This window comes from Trifolium pratense, linkage group LG2 (assembly GCF_020283565.1).
Source record: "Trifolium pratense cultivar HEN17-A07 linkage group LG2, ARS_RC_1.1, whole genome shotgun sequence".
Taxonomy (NCBI): Eukaryota; Viridiplantae; Streptophyta; class Magnoliopsida; order Fabales; family Fabaceae; genus Trifolium; species Trifolium pratense.
The window spans coordinates 74,115,643-74,131,212 of NC_060060.1; the positions used below are offsets into that span (position 1 = coordinate 74,115,643).

At 33.1% G+C, this 15,570-nt stretch overlaps 1 protein-coding gene across 1 annotated transcript; it reads left to right on the forward strand.

Moving 5' to 3' along the window:
- The first annotated feature begins 543 nt into the window (after window positions 1-543).
- LOC123905429 (homeobox-leucine zipper protein PROTODERMAL FACTOR 2-like) lies at window positions 544-15,444 on the forward strand. The gene is made up of 12 exons (XM_045955024.1): window positions 544-724; window positions 953-1,059; window positions 6,794-7,098; window positions 7,228-7,345; window positions 10,255-10,434; window positions 12,463-12,903; window positions 13,178-13,279; window positions 13,377-13,755; window positions 13,850-14,127; window positions 14,237-14,332; window positions 14,418-14,787; window positions 15,114-15,444. The coding sequence occupies exons 1-11, from the start codon at window positions 544-546 to the stop codon at window positions 14,760-14,762; spliced, it is 2,532 nt and encodes an 843-aa protein (XP_045810980.1). The 3' UTR covers window positions 14,763-14,787; window positions 15,114-15,444.
- The last annotated feature ends 126 nt before the right edge of the window (window positions 15,445-15,570 follow it).

Genomic DNA, 15,570 nt, shown 5'->3' on the forward strand with positions numbered 1-15,570 from the left:
AAAGCTTTGGACGCAAGTCAATTTGAAAAATTGAGAGGCAAATTGGGAATTTGCCTTTTTGAAAATCAATAGCAGTTACTGCTTGGAGAGCGTGCAGCAGTTAATTTCTCTCTCCCACTCTTGGTGCACGCTAACTTAAGGGAGTTATTATTGGTTTTACAAAACCAACCTATCTTCACGCAAACTTCTCATCTTCTTTTCTCTCTCACGCAAGTCAACTCAACTTCCACTTTGTATTTGCTCAGAGAACGTTCAACTTCCATCTTCTTCAATCACAAAATTCACCTCTGTTCACTCATCATGTCTGACTCGGCCAAATCTTCACCAACAAAGACAGATGCTGTACCATCACCACAAATGGCGATAAATGCTGTTCCTCTAACCACCATACCTTCCACAAGTCCAACGATGAGGAGAAAATCAGTTGCGAAGAAGGAAAAATTATCACAAACGAGCATAAATCCTTCATCTCCCTCCTCTTCAATTAAGAAAACGAAGAAGAAGAGCAAGAAATCGCGAACTGAATCGAGAAGAAGTTTTACAATGTCTGAACTGCATGTTGATCCACTTCCATCGAGTGGTGTTGCTACTCCTGTCGTAAAAGCGGCAGAGGTTAATGTCGACGCATCTGGTAAGAATTCTCTTAATCAAAACCTTAATATTCCAAATCCTGGTGAAACCCTAGGTGTAGAGACCCCTGAGATGTCTGGAAATTTGGGGAAAAGTGTTCCTAACTCCCCTGTTGCTGTTGATGATAATATTGGTGCTTCTACTGAGACCAATAATGATGTTGCTGATGAGTCCATTAAGAAAACTGCTCCTGAGACTCATGTTGCGCCAAGTGTTGCAACACATGGCGCTACGCCAAATGTGGTGCCAGATGTTACCACATCTTTGGCACAAGAAAACCTTGTGGACTATTCTGAATCTGATGAGAGTCCCCCACCTAAAGCTACTGATAAAGAAACTGTTCCTGATAACGCTGTGAATGATAATCCAGAGGTTATACTTGTTAATGAAACTACTACCAGTGATAAGGCTGTCCCTACAAACTCTGAGGCTAGTGTGGCTAGGAGGACTAGAAGTAGAGTTAATAAAGGTGTAGAGACTGCTAGTACACCTGTCCAAACACCCAAACCCTCTAAGGCTGGAAAGGGTACTGGTAAAAAGTCTGTGTATGGACCTCCAAAACCTGTCAGTAAAGTGGTCCCTAGGTCAGAGACCAAGAAAAGAAAAGCTCCTCCAACTAGTGATTCTGATTTTGAACCAGAGACAGATGTTGCTGCATCTGGCAGCACATCTAGGAAAAGTGTAGGAAGGAAGAAGGTTCCTCAATCTGTTCCATCTGCTCCATTAGATAATGTTTCATTTCATCTGGAAAATGGGTCTGCAAGGTGGAAGTTTGTATATCATAGAAGGTTAGCTCTGGAAAGAAATTTGAAAGCTGATATTCTTGAATGTCCTAGTGTTGTAGAAGCTCTTGAGTATGCAGGTCTGATGAAAACTGTGGTTGGTTTGGACAAGTGCTTTGACAGGCTTGTTAAGGAATTTTTGATTAATGTTGCTGAAAACTGTAATGATCCAAGAAGTCCTGAATATAGGCAAGTGTTTGTACGTGGAAAGTGTGTCAGTTTCTCACCGATTGTGATTAATCAATATCTCCAAAGAAGCTCTGATGAAGTGGCTCCTCTGAAAGCCACAGATAATGAAATCTGCAAGGTCCTCACTGGTGGAAAAATTAAAGTGTGGCCAAGCAAGGCAAAGTTGTCTGCAACTTCCCTCTCACCATTCTATGCTGTTTTAAATAGGATTGCTGCCCATAATTGGGTTCCAACCACCCACTCAGGTGATATTGCAAGAGGATTGGGTAAGTTCATTTATGCTGTGGGTACAAAGGCCAATTTTGACTATGGAGCTTATTTCTTTCAAGAAACCTTAAGCCATGCTCTGACATATGCTGTTGAGAAACCAGTTGCTTTTCCCACTCTGCTATGCAACATTATGCTTGAACAACACCCAGATATACTAAGAAGTTCTGATGTTCCTTGCAAAAGGAAAGGGGTGTTGGTGATTGAGCAGAGGCTGCTGGATGGGACAAAGGTTGCAGCAGGTGTTGGCACATCTGTCCAGGCTGGTGTACTTTCAAGGAAACAGATGATTGCTGATCTTACTGAAACTAGCAGAGCTCTTGAGGCCAGGAAGCTGAAAATAGACCGTGTGATTGAGGCACTCAAGGCTGAGGAAGCTGCTGAGATGGCTGAGGGTGAGCCAAATGGACAAGAAGGAGAAGAGGCTAGTGAGTCTGAGGATGGTTCTGAGGATGTGATGGAGGACTCTGATGAAAGTTCTTCAATCTGATTTCTGATGTTTCCTTATATTTGTTTCTGATGTACTTTTGTTGTTTTTCTTGGTGTTTCTTTTATGGGCAAGGCCCTGAATTTCTAGCACCTGTGTGTGCTCTATGGTCTGTAATAACTGCACACTGATATTCTCTATGCTCTGGTACACTACGATTTCCTATTCATGATGTTTGTCTAAATTGTGGCTAAAAAGGGGGAGTAGTGTGTGTGTGGGACAAGTGTGGTGACAGATGTTCTCACATCTGGTGACTGTTCTATTTTTGCATGAATTGTTCGTATGCTCGTATTGAGGGGGAGTGTAAGTAATATGCATGTACTGAGGGGGAGTAGTGAATATTCTTTCTCTATCTGGTGTGTGTATGCATGAATTCAGGGGGAGTGTGAGTGAAATTATCTCTTGGTCGCCTGAATGTGTTTGATGACAAATGTTGTGCCAAGTGTTATGGCACCTGACTATTGAGTCCACTATCCACTATGACTGAGAATTTATTTTTCTCAGATGTTTATGGGAATTTATTTTTCCCTGTTGTTCTTATACTGAAGGAATGCGCCTTAAACTATTAGGAGTTTATTTCTCCTACTTCTTAGCATCTACTATTGGGAGTTTATTTCTCCCTTGTGTTGTTCCATGAGGCTAGTTGTGTTTTATTCCGCTGTTGCATTGCCTCTGATGCTACTTGACTATCTTGGAAGTAGTTTTTATTATGTGTTACTTTCTTTCCTAGTTGTGTGATCATGTTGACTCGAAGGAAAGGTAATACTGTATCTCTCTATATACTGGTCTAATATTGTTTTAGCCAAAATTTGCCAAAGGGGGAGATTGTTGGGTTTTTGTATGTTGGCTACATTTTGCAAAAACATATTTTAGCCAAGTGTTGAGACAAGTGTGCTGACCCCAAGTGTTGTGACAAATGTTGTGACACTTTGGAACAACACCTGACTCTGTTCCTGCGCGCGCCAGCTAAGGTGTTATTATTTTCTACGCAATCTTTTGAAGATCTGTTTGAAGAATTTGTTCAAGGTTTCTTACAGAGGAAGGCGCACGTGTTTAATGTGTTTCATGAGGCAGCTAAACCATAGTTTTATTTTCCAAAGGAATTATATTTTTGGAAAATATATTTTTGCGGTTTCAAAAATATAACTATTGTTTTCAAAAATATATCACTGCTGCCGCAATTCTAGAAGCCCTAATTTTGTCTTGAAGCCCAAGTCGTTCTACTACTATAAATACGAAGGCAAGCATATGGTTTCAAGCATCTAAAATCGTGTTCTTACAAAGCGTGTGTTTTAGGGATTTTAGAGTGTTAATTGTGAGCCTATCTTGTGTCTCATTGATGCAAGCTTAGGACCTGAGTGTTATTGAGTTGTAAGTGTGAACTTCTCCTAAGCTTTGAAGTACGGAGATTGTTCTATTGTGTTGTGTGGTTTACTCGCAAGCTTTTAAGCAAGAGTGAATCCTAGTTTCTTAGGAGTGTGTCTCCACCTGTTGTGATTGTGAAATTGAATAGCAGCGCTGTCTGTGTTGCTAAGGTGGGAATTGGGACGGGGTCTCATATCTAGGAGTTCCTAGGTAGAAGGGTCATTGGGTAGTGATTAAGTGAGAAGTTGTAAACGGGTGAGTTTAGCTTCGAAGTAATACTGCTGATAGTGGACTTCATTCCTGGATTGGTATCCCCCAGAGTAGGCTTTAGGCTGAACTGGGTTAACAACTCTCGTGTGTTATTTACTTTACTGTTTGTATCGTTTTATGTTATTTACTCTGTTTATAGACAAGTGTTGGCGCACCTGTGACAACATCTGTCTACAACAGACAAGTGTTGCTACATCTTGAGCAACACCTGTCCACTGTGTGCCAGGAATTTCACTAATATTTCATTGCCATTGGAGACATTACACTTGGCACAGAGGTGCACTAATTATAATTGACGTTCATTGTAGAACATATTTCCTCCTCTCACTATTATAAGCAAAATGGTAAAATATATTTTCAGTCCTTAATTTTATATTGAGTTTTGGCTTTCGTTCCTATATTTTAAAATTATTCCCTTAAACAGTGCGCTGCGAGCACTGTTTAGCATTTCTCTTCTTAAAAAGATAAAATGCATAAATTTTCATACAAAATTATTTATAGTGCACTAACAAGTACCTTAAGGACATAAGTTAGCATTTCCTATAATTTTTAGTTGTCTAAATGGTTATAAATAACCGTAATCAAATTGATAGATTATTTGCAAGTGTACAAACTATCGCAAGTAATAAAAAGTTTATCGTCGACAGGGATTATCGTACTTCACACAATACAATTGAAACTCGAACTTAGATGTAAAAATAGTGACATAACTGGGGGTATAATTCTCAAGATATCAACACTTAGTAAATTTTTGATATAAAATGTTTTCGAAATTCAATATGAAAAAGTAGGTTGAATCTTTGAAAAGACCTCAAATCATGAACCTCAAATGTAACTCAATTTCAATGAAATAAAATCCCTCAAGTGTTATAAATCGATTAACATTGTGATGAACACCAATATCTTGGTTGATTCATCCTATCCATTATTCATAGGTTCTCAATCTCTTGGTGGAAACCATAATGGAGTCAATTAAGCTTGTTAATCCCTAAATTACACTCATTCATTCAAGATCTCTAAAGAATCAATAAGTGCACAATAAATCCATGTCCAATTTCAATCAATATTCTCAAACAAATTGAAATCTGAAATCAATTCAAACTATGATCAAGAGTAGAAAGCATTAAAAGTAAAATTCATTGTATAACACTTATAAAGAGGAATTAATTACATCAATATTGAGGAATACACAAGGGAATTCATAATTCAAGTCCTAATCTAGATCCAACCTTAAAGAGATTTAGTTTTCCATGGTGGATTGAGCAATCTTCATCAAGAACACCCTTGAAGATCAATCCATGGTGAGAATTGGTGGGAAGGTTGATCAATCTTCACTCAAAGATCAAAGGAACTAGCTTCAAAAACTCCACACTCAGTCAATTTTCTGAATTCTTTAGTAGAAAATCTGAACTCTTCTCCAAAATCTCATGTTCCCTTTTATAGATGAGGCAAAGAAAGGGTCATAACAGAATTTTTGCCTCAAACTTCATAAATTTCGCCTCAGGCAAAATTATTTTAAACACGTGGCAGCTTCTTACATAATGAAAATTTCATTTAGCACGAAATTCCTCCCAGGCGTAAAATAACTTCGCCCCATGCGCCATTTCTTGCTTTTGGTGCGAAATTTATCACTTTTTCCACCAAAATTCAACTACTTCCTTCCTTTGCAAGTAACCTCAAACACATGCATTTTTCCTCTATTATAAGGGTCAAAATCTTTCTAAAACACTTGCAATTAGTCTTTATTTCTATGTAATAACACACGTTATCACAAATCACCACCATGATTGATTATAATAAGAAAAATATTAAATAGTGTCCCCGAAATACTCTTTAAACATCTTAAATAGTAAGTTATTGTTAAAATTTTATGGAAATATGTGAAGTCAACCCATTGGAAATTGAAATATTTCACTTTTTAAATAAATTAATTGTGAAGCCCCGATACTTAAAAAATGGCGAAGTATCGTGTCCGATACGTACTCGATACCGATACTCGTCCGATACTTTCTGATACACGCATCGGAGAAGTATCGGCAATTAATATTATTTTTTTAAAAAAAATATAATCAATACGTGTCAGATACTTCTCCGATACGCGTATCGGAAAAGTATCGGGCAATTAATGCTCTTTGATGATGGAAACATAGGAGAGGAGACTCTTACAATTCGTATTTCCTCTTAAGTATTGAATATTGTTATGTTGATTTTTCTCCTTGCCAGGACTTGAACTCGGGACCTCCAACTCTTAACCCTTAGCTCAACTAGCTTAACCAGTTGAGCTACTCATGCCACTTTTTTTTTTGTAGTACTTAACTTAAGATATGTAATTGTCACCTGTTCGATCATTTTGAGTAATTTGAATATTAATTTTTTATGATTATCGATTTTGGTTATGTTTATATATTGTGCATTTGTATATTTAATTTTAAATTTAATTTTTAAATAACGTATTCCGGCTGTATCGTATCAGAAATTTTGAAAATTTTCTCGTATCGTTATATCGGTGTCGTATCATATCAGTATCCTGTCACTTATTTAACCTTCACATCTATTTCTTTAAATGGAATGCTTAATAATCACATAATGAATATTTTAATTTGTGAAATTAAAAAAAGCTTTCAGAACCGTACATTACTCTGTCCTGCAAGGTCATTAAGATTTTCAATCATGTGACTGTCTAATTCTGTATAATGCATTAATTGATTTGTTAAAATTATAAACTATACTGTACTATATGTTGTTGTTCTTCTTCTACATATTTGTTTCTCATAATCACATTTTTGAATTATCTTTTATGCAGATTATTACTTCAAAAGAAAGATTAACAAACAAACAAACCAACCATCCAACAAACATGCTTTCTTCTTCTTCTTCATCTTCTTCTTCTTCTTCTTCTTCTCCGCAACACAATCACATTATGAATAATATGTTTGAGGAAGAGTTGCTAAAGGCAAATGATGAACGTTACCAAATGGAATTTGGAGGTCCATCAAAACAGAGTGATGAACAACAACAACCAAACCAAGATGAACAACAACCCAACCAATGTCTAAAAAAAAGGAACTATCGCCGCCATACACAAGAACAAATAGAAGAACTTGATACGTAGGATCATTTATTTTTATTTGAATGTGATGATATATATATATATATATATGTGTGTGTGTGTGTTTAATATGTTTATTTGCTCTGTTTTTTATGGTGTTAATTTATTGAACATTGTTTTATGACTAGTTTCTTCAAGAAGAATGCTTACCCAGATGACAAGGAAAGAAAAGAGCTGAGTCGTCGGCTTGGATTAGATCTTTCACAAATTAAGTTCTGGTTTCAGAACAGGCGCAATGGTTTGAAGGTAATTTTGATCAAATACATGTAACATATATATATATATATATATATATATATATATATATATATATATATATATATATATATATATATATACACACACATATAGGTTAATGTTATCGTGAACCAATATTTAAAATCATCATAAATTTTAACAAATATCGATAATACTTTTTTAAAGTAAAAATCACGATTCATCTTATTTTTACGACTAAAAATTTGACATTATTAATTTCAATTCGGTACGAGTTAAATTTCAAAAGATTTGTCCATTTTGGACCAATCTAACAATAACCCTTGATATATTATAAATGTATTTAAATGGTTTAGATTAAAAGTTTGAAACCTACTAATCAAGTTGTGGTATTATACATTCTTATATATGGTTGGCCATAGGTATTTTCTTTTTTTTTTTATGATTCAAGAATAAGTGGGTTGGGTCGATGATTAGAACAAACTTATTAGGATCTACTATGGCCAAACACCCATATAAACCCTTTATCTATTATAAAAATCTAAAAAATGGGTTGCTATAAAAAATGTATATATAGTAACATTATTTTTTATTGACGAAATTGCAAAGTCATGAAAAACTCACACACATAAAGTGGAGTGACCAAGGTTTGATCGAACTCCGGTCATGATGTCCAACACTAAAAATTTCAGCATTTTTGTCAGTTGAGCTAGAATTTGTGGACAAATGTATAGTAACATTAAAAAATAGTTTAACCAAATAAAAAAGTAAAATTTAATAGTAAATATTATTTATATTTTTTCCACGGATGTAAAAAAAACAAATTTTTGATATGGCATTTTTTTAAAGCATAATATGACATGTTATAACATAAAAATTTTGTAAAAAAGAAATGGAAAAAAAATTGTTAATAAAAAAATCTGTAAAGTGGTTTGTACTAAAAAATTGTGACTAAAAATATTTGAAGAATCTCAACTCTCAAGAGGGATAGAGGAGTAATTTATATGGGGACATATATCTCTACTCATATGTAGTATGCGTGTTTATTTTTTTATATATAATTTTTACGTGGACATATATTTCTCGGGAACTTATATTTCTATGGGAGCTACATTTTTAATCATATAATAATATGCGTGTCTTTTTTTGTTTTTTATAATTTCTATTTGAAAATTTCTACTCATTGAATATCTAAAGAGGGACGGAGGTAGTAGTTTCCATGGAGACTTATATTTCTACTCACATATTAATATACGTGCCTATTTTTCTTATAATTTTTACGCGGACCTATATTTTTACTCATATAATAATATGCATGTCAACTTTTTTAAAATCTCTACGCGGGCCTATATTTGTCCTTGGTTGAAAGAGATCTTATAAAAAGGGACTGAAAAAAATCTCAAGAGTGTTTTAATATTTCTACTCGGACCTATATTTCTACTCATATATATTAATTAATACAAGTGTTTATTTTCTATAATTTCAACGTGGACATATATTTCTACTCATATATTAGTAACCATGTCTATTTTTTTCTATAATTTCAACGGGATCTATATTTATAATTATATAATAATACATACACGTGTCTATTTTTTATAATCTCTGTGCGAACCAATCTTTCTACTCATATATTAAGACGCATGCCTATTTCTTTATTATAATTTACACGAGTCTTATATATTTCTATTCATATTAATATGCATGCCTATATCAAATAAATTACTAAATAATTTTCTGTCTCATTTATATTACAAGATAATTTTTCTCTTAAAATTTTTCATATTAAATAAAATACTAAATTATTATGTTTCACTTCAGAGTTCCAAACTATTAATATAGAGCGGCAACACGCGATCCCATGCGTAAGCACAAATATTTTTTCACAAAGCATTGACGATTGTATTTACATCCATCATATATAAGGCTATAATTTGTCACCGATAAATATTACAATTATAACTATCATAAATTGGACAATAAACTTGCAATGGTGAATAGTTTTATAATGGGATTAATATTAATTGAATTAGAGCTCTTAGGCCTTATTTGAAATTGTATTATTAAAATTGATAAGTACACATTAGTAAATTTGATACTAATTAATTTTATTATATTAGAACTAGATAACCAAAAAAAGTTTTTGTTTCCCTCAACTTCAATCGGGAAGGGACTATAACCACTTGATGTCAAAAATGATCTCGAACTAGGTGAAAACTAAAAACTAAGTTTTTGTTTTTTGATAAAAAAATAACCATAACCATAACTTCAATCGGGAAGGGGTTATAATTTATGTAATTTTTTTGGATACGAGTATTATTTATGCAAAATTGTTTTTTTAAAATTAACGTTGGTTTTTTGGACATTGTTTAAAGTATCGTTAAATGTATGTAAGAAAAAAAAAGTAACGTTAAAATTGTTTTCTTTGCATGTCTGACGCAAGTGAAAAGTGAGCGTGTACATACTATTTATCACCTACGGAGTAAATGGTTCATGCTACACCAATTCTATATATTTCTCCAAGCTAAGAAGACTAATATTTTAATTAAAATGATGTCAATTAAGTTATTATTTCAATTATTTCAATTATAAAAATAAAAATAACTATTAAATTATACTTTCAAATAATAACAACGTATATTATGGATAATATTTTAAATATTGGACCATCATAAACCACTTAAAGAAGGGTACTTATTAGAATTTGCGATATATATACTTTAAGTGGACCATTTAGTAAGTAATTGGAGCCATAGGATTAAAAGTTAAGATTTGGAGTAGCTTTATACACTTACTCTTGGAGTCGACATATACATACATACATACATATATATATATATATATATATATATATATATATATATATATATATATATATATATATATATATATATATATATATATATAATTTAAGTTATATGCACTTTGTTAATTTATAGGTTCGAAGTGAAAGAGAAGAGAATGAATTATTGAAGGCTGAGATCGAAAAGCTTCGAGCTGAGATGAATAGATACAAGACAACCCCATCTACATGTAACGTGTGCGGAATTCCGGCTACTCATATGATGTCCAATGAGCAACAACAATTGAAGTTGGAGAATGCTCTCTTAAGAAAAGAGGTATCCTTATTATTATGGGTCATACTAAATTGTGCCTTCGGGGCAGTTGTTGAACATGCTTAAAATGGAAATTATGAATAAAGTTAATGCTAGAAACACAACTTTTATGTTTTTAAGGTTTTGAATGCATATTTTTGTAAAAAAAAAAAAGATTTTGAATGCATATGTTCCAAGATAAAACTTCCTTATTAGTATGCTTAACTAGTGCCCCGAGTGTACCGTTTAACATTTTCCTGTTATTATATCTATATAATTTCATGCTGTTGGGAATCACACAATTTTCACACTGTTTTGCATCTCATACATTATTAGATCAGACGGATCAAACCAATTCATTTACAAAATTACTAAAAACGATTGTGATCGGACGGTCCCTAACTATTGCAGCGTCCTACTGCTGTAACAACTGGAAATCCGTTTCCAAAAGTTTTATACCATTGATCAATTACAAACCATCATTTATGTAATTTTTAATGAACAATTACTAATATATGAAAGCTCAAAATTTATAATAAATGAATGGTTATTAGGCATGACAATAAAATCCATACTCGCGGGTACCCGCCCAAACTCTACCCGCTTTGACGGGGAAAACCCGGTTTGACTGAATTTGAGTTTGGGATTGAGTTTTCCCCGATTTCAGAAGACGGGGTTGGGGCAGGTAATTGGGACATTGATACCCGTCCCTGAACCCGCCTCGCTTATATTAAAATTATATTTTACCTATTTTAAATTAGAAACTCTCTCTTAAATTACATTCATATATATATATATATATATATATATATATATATATATATATATATATATATATATATATACATAATTTTTAATTTGAGTAAAAAATAAACCTTTTTCTCTATTTCTTTTCTTTATTTAAAAAAATGTTGAAACAAAATAATTTTGGATTTTTAACTTTTTTTAATAAAAAAAATACTAAAATACAATCAAAATTCATGTGGAAAGAAGCGTAACGGGAAAACTCGAATCCCGTTGAGGATATCCGATCCCCATTGAATATGGGTTTGGGAAACCCAAATTTTATGTTTTTGAGTTTGGAGAGGAAAAAAACCGCCCCCGCCCCGTTGCCATGTCTAAGACCATGTGTAGTGGTGTTGAATATGGGGTGTTGAATGAAGGTCAACATGTTGAAACCATTGGAGTGGGGGTGTTTAATGTGATGTGGAGGAGGGAGATGATGAAAGAATTCAACATGTTGAATCTGCCACTTGTCAGCTGCTGATTGGTTCGCTGAATTTTTATGATTTTTATCCTTTGAACTCAATTATTTCATTGCAAATTAATTTTTTATTTTTTTACCAAAATTCGTGATTTTTTTTCTCTACAAATAGAGACTTGGTTCATTTCATTAGGACACAGAAAAAAAAAACCAAGTTTTTCACTATCTTAATCTATTATTATCTTTCTAATTAGTCTTTCTTTTGAAGTTTTAATCTTTTTTTAGTGAAATGGATCCCAACAATTCTTCTAATTATCCCAACAATTCTTTTTTCGTTAAGTATTAATTATTTTAATTTAATTTTAATCGATAATTATAATTTTAATTAATCATAAAAAAAATTAAATTTAAATAAGAATATGAAATAGAAAGTGGTGGGGTAGGGTGTTGAATAGAAAAACCATTGGAGAGGGTAAAAGTTGAATGTGTGTTGAATGATTAGGTGGAAGAAAGAGAAAATGATGTGGAGTGAAAAAGTGGGTGTTGAATGTATTTTGGTGTTGAGACCATTGTATATGGTCTAATGGTTATTAATTATGATTGACTTTTACACTAACGGCATATAAATTAAACTACTCCCGAGGTATCTTTTTATAAGAGCCAATTTAACAAAACACAGGTATTAAAGAAGTTGGTTTTAGTATTAAATTGATTGACAAATTAGATTAATTTTCCTTTTCATATTTACCCTTAGTAATGATTTCCTTATAATTAATCACTTAAGTTTTTTCATTGTTTGATGTAAACTACTAGTAAGCTTTAAGTTTTTTTATGAACAAAAAAACCAGCTTGAAAAATTTGGAGCTCAGAACCCGATAAATCCTGTCGATTCCTATAACAACATATCTTCACCACCGAATAGCAATCAAGGGCCTCAACATTCTGTTGGTAACTACAATGGAGCAATGAATGGTATGGTAGGAGAAGCATATGTTGGTGGTAGTGGCATTGGCAGTGATCTTGTTAAGTACTATGTTCCACCTCAAGGTCTTGATGATAGTAAGATTGTTGAGTTAGCTGTTGTAGGAATGGATGAACTAATAAGATTGGATCAAACTAGTGGGCCTCCTTTGTGGTTACCTACCAACTCTCTTAATGGAGAAGAATATATGTTGCAGTTTCCTACAAGCATTGGTCCCAACCCAATGAAGTTAAGACATGATGGTTCTAAAGAGTCTGCCGTGGTCTTCATAAATCCTATTAGTTTGGTTGATATCTTTATGGATGTGGTGAGTCATTAATATTTATGTACATGTACTATATCTTACTCCTATAGTTTGATTAATGTTTCAAATGATTGGACCGACACTACTGGTTCTATCGATTGAACCAATTAAATCATATTAAACAGGTCTTATAGTTTAATCTACGATTTGATTTTTCAAACATTCATTTTTTATAAATAAAATTATTGGTTTGCATGCAAACTTCAAATTTAGAGATTCTTTGTTTATTTTTTTACAATTTTTTAACCTATAGTTATATTATTAAAAAACATTTCAGAGTCAATGGTCAAATATGTTTTGCGGAATTGTTTCAAGAGCTGCAACACTCAATGTCCTTTCAACTGGAGTGGCAGGAAATTATGACGGAGCCTTACAAGTGGTACTTATTTAATTTTTTATACTAATTGAATCTCAGAATTAATTTTAACATGTATTTTTTATCTAACAATTTTTGTTCATACAAATTTTGTTTTTAGATGTCAGCTGAATTTCAGGTTGCCTCACCATCTATTCCTACTCTTGAAAACTATTTCGTGAGATACTGTAAATTGCTTCCAAACAGTATATGGGTAGTGGCTGATATTCCCTTGGATAATTTTTCTCCTACATCTATCTCAAGAACCAAAAGAAGAGTTTCTGGTTGTTTGATTCAAGAACTACCACATGATTATTCTAATGTTACATGGATTGAACACTTAGAAGTTGAGGATAACGAGGTACAAACTATATATACTCCTCTAATTAATTCTGGACTTGCATTTGGAGCTAAACGGTGGATAGCCATATTACAAAGACGATGCGAACGTCTTGTTTATTCAATGTCCAACAACATACCTATTACAGGGAGCATTGGTGGTATATGTAACTAATTTTTAAAAAATTATTATATGTGCGCGTGCGCGTGTGTGACTGTTATTTATATTTATGTGTAACATTACTATGTGTATAGTGAGGATGACTAATGCGGGAAAGGAAAGTATGTTGAGGTTAGCAGGAAGAATGGTAACCAGCTTTTGTACTAGTATTGGTGCTTCTACAGCACATGCTTGGACAAATCTACCATCAAATGGGTCTGAGGAAGTAAAGGTTATGACCAAAAAATATATCGGCGAATCAGGCAGTGATATATCATCTGATGTAGTGTTAAGTACTGCTACTTCTTTCTGGCTTCCCATTCCTCCCAAAAGGGTTTTTGAGTTTCTTCGTAATGAAAGTTCAAGAAGTCGAGTATGTATCTACACAAACTTTAGTGCTTTCTAATGATTTTTATACCGAAAAAAAAAACTATTATATATAATTCTTCCTTAGAAGCTTACATATTCGATTGAATTTACAGTGGGATATTCTCTCCACCGGATGTACAGTTCAAGATGTGGCTCACATTGTCAATGGTTGTGATCCTGGCAATTGTGTGTCTTTACTTCGTGTCTGTGTAAGTTCCTGGCTATAGCATATGTAAAATTGGTATGTATATTAGTCATCAAAACACATGATCTAACATTATGTTTTTGTTACAGAGTGAAAATACAGGTCAGAGTAATAGGGTGGTACTACAAGAGAGTTGCACTGACATAACTGGCTCATATGTAGTATATGCGCCAGTTGATGTCATTGCAATGAATTTAGTATTATGTGGTGGCGACTCAAATTGTGTTACTATGATTCCTTCCGGATTCGCTATTCTTCCCGATGGAGGACCAATTATGGATAATGGATCTGGAGGTTCTCTTATCACAGTTGGATTTCAAATTTTTGTTGATTCGGTTCCACATACAAGGCTAGCTCTAGGTTCAGTCTCCACTGTTAACACTTTGCTCAAGGCCACTGTGGAAAGGATTAAAGTTGCATTGATGCCTAAGTGACACCTAATTCCAGTACCTTCATATGGTAATTTTCAAATTCAGTACTACTTTTTAATGAAATTTTAGTCTTTTAATTTTACGAGTAGTTATGACCTATAGCACAAACATTTCTAATCATGTATATATCTGGTGTCTGATACATATTAATTTTGACACCGACACAACATCGATACATGTGATTATATTTAATTATATTATTTTTTAAAATTATTATTGATGTTGAAGTGTTCGTTATTTATGTTTGTGTTAGTGTTACATAGTAGTTAAAGTCATTGCTTAAATGATTGCCATGTTTTATTCCTTGGAAAATCTCAAGAGAATAAAAAGTAACATGTTTTTCTTATGTTGCAGGCAGAACAAGCTAAGATGACAAACTTGGAATTTTTGAAACAAGGGGAACAAGTCAATAAACACACCTTGGATATCTTTTCAATTTTGGAACTTTGAAGGAACATCTTAGGTTTGAATATTGACTTTCACCTAATGAAAACCAAAATACTTTCACCAAGTCTTGTTGTTTTAACTTGGAATAATTGCAAATTTTATCTTTCACTTTGAATTTTTATGTATTTTATGTGTTGTATTGTCCCACTGACAAATTTTCTCAAATTGGTGGTATGTTGTCGACTTTGATTATAACAAAACTCCGATGAATTTTCCCGTTTCTTTTGAGATTTTGAAAGCTGGACTGACTAGTTCGAGATTCATTACTTTGTGTGTTTTGATGTCTCCATAAGAATTAAGGTAGGTCTAAACTTATTTTTAAAAGTAAGCTTTTAAGTTTGGTCATATTTCTTCGACTTGAGAA